The 7,204-nt window shown below is 51.2% G+C and overlaps 1 protein-coding gene across 1 annotated transcript in view; it reads right to left on the reverse strand.

The window, feature by feature from the left end:
• Nucleotides 1-6,961, reverse strand: part of LOC144734100 (uncharacterized) — a 91,692-nt gene extending 84,731 nt beyond the window's left edge. The window contains exons 1-2 of the mRNA XM_078616160.1: nt 6,089-6,961; nt 607-674 (exon numbers count right to left, since the gene is read on the reverse strand). Of these exons, the coding sequence (XP_078472286.1) occupies nt 607-673 (67 nt within the window). The 5' untranslated portion in view covers nt 674; nt 6,089-6,961. The remainder of the gene's footprint in view (nt 1-606; nt 675-6,088) is intronic.
• Nucleotides 6,962-7,204: the final 243 nt, after the last annotated feature.

Raw genomic sequence — 7,204 nt, forward strand, 5'->3', positions numbered from 1 at the left:
TTTATTTTATTTTTTACCTACGTGATTTTACCGAAAAATCCAAACAGTATGGATCCTTGCAGTGACGAAAACTTCAAATCTAGAAATATTCAGAGTATGTTCCTGCTCATAATATAGGGTTTTTTGGGTAAAAAAAAAACTATACTATGAATAATATTGGTCGCGAAAGCCTACGTGTTAAATTATGTTCCTGCTCTAAATTTCCGCACGATGATAAGCCACTTCGATGAGCTAGTATTTGTGGACTGGTCGCGTCTGAACAAGAAGCTAATAGCTAAGTGAGCTTTACCCAGTATATAAAAAATATAAGTGATATGTTTACCTTTCCTATACTTTACACCCCTATCGTGTTTGTGTACCGTTTGTTGTTGTAACGTTCTAACCCCGTGTCCCCGAATCGACATCTGCGCAAAAGAGCTTCATAGCTCATCGGTTTCCTCCTCATGTACAAATAAAAATGATTCCCATTTTGACCATCTCTCTCTTTCGCTCTCTCGCTCTCTCGCTCGCTCGCCCTCTCGCTCACTCGCTCACTCTCTCACTCGTTCTCTCGCTCGCTCACTCGCTCGCTCACTCTCGCACTCGCTCACTCACTCGCTCGCTCACCTGCGCACTCCGTCGCCACGAGGACGCAGAGGAGCAGCGGGGCGAACGCGCCGACGAGTCGGTCCATTCTGCGGAAAGCAAAAAGAGAGAGGAGAGTTCTGCGCGTCCGCCGGAGCGAGGTTCGTCTGCGTCCGCGGTGGACGCATTTCCGCGGCGCGGCAGCAGCATCGGCGGAGCGACGCGCGCTCCCGGCTCGTTCCGCGCGCATCACGACGTCCGACGTTTCGCTGCGCATGCCGGCGAGATTTCCTGGCTTGTCCGTCAGCTCGCAGTGGTTGTGACACCACGCGATGCAATAGTCAGGCGTGGTGGGGGGGAGGGAGAGGGAGAATCGAATGAGAGAGGGGGGGAGCGGCTCGATTCAGGACCTGGTGCGAAACGTCGGACATGGTTCTGAACAAACGCGCGATACGAGATGTACGGCGCAGCCGCGGGCATCTGCGCGGTCGCGATTAAATGACAGATTAATTACGAGATTAAATCACGTGACAGCCGCTCCTTAAATCATCCCCGTTCGCTCATCGCGACGACCTCTCATGTCGCATTGCAGTCACAGTCACATCGATTGTACTAAATGCAAAGTGTATTACTAATAATACTTTCAATTTATAAAAGCAGCCTTAAACAATCATTCTCAAGGCGCTGCGCATGAAAAGTCGGACACAGTTTACAATTATTACTGGACAATTCATACTTCCATCATCATTCTTGATAATAATAATTTACATGTGCAATGTAGCGTATTTCATTCGGCGATTTCGCCAATGCGCCGCCGTGCATGGAAAGTCGGGAATGAAGAGAATCTGCAGGGCACACGGCCAGGACTCAGAGGGGCTGAAGGCCAGTGTAAAGAGGTGAGTTTCTCAAGACGGGACTTATACACACACATCGAACCACTCTGATTGTATTTCGATTTAAAGCTTTCGTGACTGCAGGGATTCATCTCCTTGGTTCTTTCGGTAAAGTCACGTAGAAGGGAAGTAATACAATAATACAAATAAAACATAATACAATAATTCTCACGACGTTTCAGCCACAACGCAAGCAGCCATCCTCAAGTGAAGACCAGGTCTGACAGACCATGGTTCTGAACAAACCTGGTCTTCACCTGAGGACGGCTGCTTGCGTTGTGGCCGAAACGTCGTGAGAATTATTTTATTATGTTTGATTTTTATTATTTTATTACTTCCCTTCTACGTGACTTTACCGAAAGAACCAAGAACACTCTGATTGTCTCATGAGCACTGCCGGACTAAGCTAGTGCGGGACCTGTAGCATACGTTGTTACCAAGGGGCCCTAAAAAAACACCTAAATATTACGACACAAATTTTTTACTTGCATAGTAAAGTAATTGTATTTTTTATTTGCTATACAGCCAGATAATACGACAAATCGCTAACCTTAAACACCCGGTCGTTCGTAAAAGTTGAAGGCGGTATAGTACTATAATAATAGAGCAAGTGCAAACTCACTGAACTGGATTGAAAGCATTTAGCGCGGGGCACTTGGAAGTGCGGGGCCCGTAGCGTCATGTGTAGCTACTTGTGCTACGAGGATATAATCCGGCACTGCTTGTGAGCAAAGACAGAGCGTTGTTCCGAGGCTTGTGAGCTCTGCGCTGGCAAAAAGCGCGATCAGCCCTGCAGGAACGGAGCTTCCACCTCGAAGTACTGAGCAGAATGCGATCCAAGGATCTAACGGATCACGTTCGTTGAGTCAACACGGATCGGTTGCCGTGAACACTGCGGTGATGTTTCGTCAGGTCATGATCTATCCCCTGCTGCATGAACCCCGTCCCCCCACCATGACACCGAAATATGTCACGGTCACCGGGTGGTGCAGCAATCCACTGGAGCACGATGCAAATCCCCCCCACCCATCCCGGAGCTGATTTTGCCGCTCCATCTCTCTAGACTGGGAGTCCTCTCTCTCAGGGCGCGTTTTGCCACTCTGGTCGTCATCCCGATCCCCAGCCTCGACCACCACCGCCACCACCACCACCACCACCGCCACCACCACCGCCACAGCCATCACCACCACCACCACCACCACCACCGCCACCACCACCGCCACCACCAACACCACCGCCACCACCGCCACCACCACCGCCACAGCCATCACCACCACCACCGCCACCACCGCCACTGCCACCACCGCCACCGCCACCACCACCACCGCCGCCGCCACCGCCACCACCACCATCGCCACCGCCACCACCACCACCGCCATCACCGCCACCACCACCCCCATCACCACCACCACCACCACCGCCATCACCGCCACCACCACCCCCATCACCACCACCGCCATCACCGCTATCACCACCGCCATCACCCAACCCCTTCTTCACCGACGCGTTACGCGCCAACCCAACTCGCCGTTTGTCGAGCAAAGTCAAAGCGAGATCGTTTCCTCACCTCCCACGGCGAGTCCCAAGAAGTCGCGTGCCCCGCACAGATCGCGAAAATTCGAGCGACGCTCGAAGGAAGAGTTTATTTTTAATTTTTTGTCGCGACGAAGACGACGACGATTATTATTCCATCGCCCCTCGATCACCGCGGGATATCGGCGGCGCGTGGCGACGGAACGGGAGCGGTGCACGTGGAGAGGGGATGCGGGGGTGGCACGGAGCGACCAGGGATGAGACAAATTGAAACCCATCGCCACCTCGGCGGTTGAACGCCGACCGGGCAAAGCAAACACAAATTAGCCACGGCGAGCACAACGAACGCGCTTGAAATTCACCCACTTTGTATTCTGCGATGTGTATTCGTTAGCTGTGAAGATGGCGTAGAATGCAAGTCCACGTGGCTTGATTTTGTGTGCACATTGGGAATTGTGCAGTATTTTTGCTGCCACTTACTCGAAGCGCGGTTAGCTTTAAGCTGTCGTGCGGGCTGATCTCATCCAGCAGTGGATCGAGCAAGGGGGCTCTGCGTGTAACACTGAATCCCAGGCGTCCATCAAAGGAGAGGCTCTTGGTATCGCGTGACACTTAGCCGACTCCAGAGGCAATTTTATCAGTCGGTGTAAGTCTCTGTATCGTTGGGCATGCCGATGGGGATCTACTGGACATATGTGAAAAATAGCTTTATAGCGCATCGGATTCCTCCAGTCTAAATAGATATTTATGGTTCGGATACGCGTCTCTAAGTCTATTGATCTCTGTGTAATTTATCTGGGTCTCTAGTTCTAATGGTGTTAATCAAGGCCGAAATTATAATATATATTTGGGGGGGGGGGGACACATCCCCCCCCAATATTAAAATATGCTCAAAATGTCCCCCCCAATATATTGCTATGAAATGTATTTCTGTTTATATGATTGTGGTTATAGTTGTACTTTATTAATCCCTAATCTCTGCCATTACATACAATGAAACAAGAAAAGGTAAAAAAGAAAAAACCAGAGCAACGTCATACAATACACTATTAGACATTATTGTACAAAATAAATACAAAGTCCATCCCATGTGTTAGTCAATTTTTTTATATTTCATGCAGGAAATTCGTTTTCAAATTTTGGTATTGTTCTGGGTTGGGACCCCCAGACCCACTGGACGATTTGGTCCCCCTGCCAATGTTGACTCCATGGCTATGTAAGTGTGCGTGTCTCGAGGTTCTGGGTCCCGATGTCAGCCTATGGGTCTGGGTCTCTGGGCGTCTTTGTAGTTTTATGGCTGTCTATGTAAACGTGTGGGTCTCTAAGTGTCGAGGAGTTGATGTAGCTCTACGGTTTTCCAAGCCCATTGGTGCCTATGGGACCCTATGGGTTTCGTCGTCAGTCTATATTAGTCTGTGGTGTTTAGCTGCACTTATTTAACCCCGGGTCTCCATTACAAAATAGCCTCTGGGCTCTCCCCTCTGGCAATAAAATAAAGGTCCCGTCTATGGGTCTCTATGTAAGTCTATGTAAGTCACTGGGTCTCTATGTAAGCCTATGTAAGTCAGCGTCTATATGTAAGTCATTAAGTCTATGCAAGTCTTTGTAAGTCACCGAGTCTCAATGTAATTGGATGAATGACAATACTTTTCTGTGTAAGTCTATGCAAGTTACTGAGTCTCTGTATGTAAGTCTATGTAAGACAATGCTTTCCGGTGTAAGTCTGTGTAAGTCAGGGTCTGTATGCAAGTCACTGAGTCTCAATGTAAGTCTATGTAAGAAAATGTTTGTCTGTGTAAGTCAGGGTCTGTATGTAAGCCACTGAGTCTCAATGTAAGTCTATGTAAGACCATGCTTTTCTGTGTGCGTCAGCGAGTCAATGTCAGGTCTCTGTTTAACCCTGCGATGGCCCAATGCATCTATGCAAGTCGGAGAGTCTTTGTGTAAGCAATGTGAGTCTCTCTCTCTCTGCGTCTACGCCAGTTGCAACTATTTTCAACACAACAATGCTTGCCTTGGTATGTTGCAGACAAAAGTCTATTTTTTGAGCACCTGTGTATTAGTGCGTGGGAGTAAACCGGAAAACCCGGAGAACACCCAACACGCGTGCAAAGGTGAGATAGGCGGCTCTCCGAGTCTACGAATACACTCCAGTCCCAGTGACCTACTTGCTGTACTACCCACGTGGTCGCGCGCCTGAGATCCGGCGCTTTGGAGGCCAGGGTTGGTGGATCACGCAGAGACTCGGCTCCGCAAACCCGCCGAGCTGCGAGCGAGCAACGTGAGCCAGGATGCAGGCAGTACAGCAAGTGGGTTCGTCAAGCCGTCTGTGCGGCCCCTTTGAGTCGCTATTCCCTTTCGTATGTCTCGGCGGATTCCTCCACGGATCCATAATTTCCAATGCGCACGAAAAGCCAGAACTGTCGTTGCCAAAATGGAATTGACGGCCAAATGTGGCAGCGCCCTCCTCACGAAGGTGCCCTGAGACTCATTGGGGAGCTTTTGTTTCTGGATAAATGAATATTTTCGTTGTTGATGTTGTTGTTATTATTACTACAACTACTATGATGTTGATGTTGTTATTCTTGTTACTACGACTACGGCTTATTGGCGTGCTCTACGAAACTGTCGGTCCACAGTTCGATGCTTCAGCCACGGCTAACATAAGTGGCGATCGATACCTGAATCAGTCCTGACCTCCCACCAGCCCCCTGCACCCCTCCACGAACTCGCATTGACCAGCGCGGTGAAGTATGGTCAAACAATCCCAATGACCATCACGGTGTGCGCAAGCATTCATGCAACAGTGGATTGACAAAGGAACTACACTATTTAAAAAAAAAAGAATATGATCTATCCTTCAAGACGGCTGACCGGCGTGGAAGAGTAGGCCAAATGCCCTCTTGCACGGCTCTCTATATCTCCCTCTTCGTGGAGGCCCTCCCTACACCTCTACGTGATCGGCCGACTCTTTCGACGAAGCGCACGCTGGCTTTAGAGTCAACAAAATAAAACATTTTTTACGAAAAGTGTCATTTGTTCGCGGAGATACAAAGACGGACGGACAGGGAGAGGGGGGGGGGAGGCACGGGACTTACCCCGGTGTGTCAGCGAGTCGCTCCGGTCCACTTGAAGGGGGGGAGGGGGGTTGGGAGAGGGTCACTCCCCGCGCGATGCTCCCAAACGCGTAAAGAGGTCGCCAAAGTCGTCCTCTTCGGTAGTGAAGAAGAATAAACAAAAACACCCCGCCGAGAGGTTCCGCGTCGCGATTCTCCCAGGGCGCAGCCTTCTCGCGCTCACCACGACCGCGAGGCGTCTTCTGCTGCGCGTTACGCGCGCGGTGATTGGGGGGGGGGGGGCAGTGGCGACGATTTTAAGGGGGTTGTGGAGGGGGGCGGGGAGTATCGATAAATCGATTGAGGGCCGTGCGTAGATTGGTTCGCTGCCTGTAAGAGAGAGCGCGCGTGTGTCTCTCTGTGTGCGTCTGTGTCTCTCTGTGTGCGTCTGTTTCTCTCTGTGTGCGCGTGTGTCTCTCTGTGTGCGTGTGTGTCTCTCTGTGTGCGCGTGTGTCTCTCTATGTGCGTCTGTGTCTCTCTGTGCGCGTGTGTCTCTGTGTGTGCGTGTGTCTCTATGTGTGTCTGTGTCTCTCTGTGCGCGTGTGTCTCTGTATGTGTGTCTCTGTGTGTGCGTGTGTCTCTGTGTGTGTCTCTGTGTGTGCGTGTGTCTCTCTGTGCGCGTGTGTCTGTGTGTGCGTGTGTCTCTCTGTGTGTGTGTCTCACTGTGCGCGTGTGTCTCTGTGTGTGTGTCTCTCTCTGCGCGTGTGTCTCTCTGTGCGCGTGTGAGTGACTGTTCTGCGCGTGGATTGAGAAGTCGCCGCGTCACGCCTCTGAGCAGACGCCCCGACAAGAAGTTACGCAGAGGCCGCGCCTTACAACGACACTCGCTCCCTCCTCCTCCTCCTCCCCAACGCATCTCCCACTCATCACACGCTCCCTCTTCCATCCTTCATCACATCATCACACGACCCCCCCCCCCCCTTCGTTACCCCCTCCCCCGCCCCACTCATCACACGTTCCCTCATTGAGCGTGCACCCATTACGCCTCCCACCGCCATCCCCATCGCCCCCCCCCCTTATATAGCCCCCCACCTGACCTGGCTCACTCCAGTCCTGGTACTTCCCATTCCCCGTCCCTCTCTCCAAGATTATCACCTC

Source organism: Lampetra planeri, chromosome 50 (genome assembly GCF_965212315.1).
Source record: "Lampetra planeri chromosome 50, kcLamPlan1.2.h2, whole genome shotgun sequence".
NCBI classification, from domain to species: Eukaryota; Metazoa; Chordata; class Hyperoartia; order Petromyzontiformes; family Petromyzontidae; genus Lampetra; species Lampetra planeri.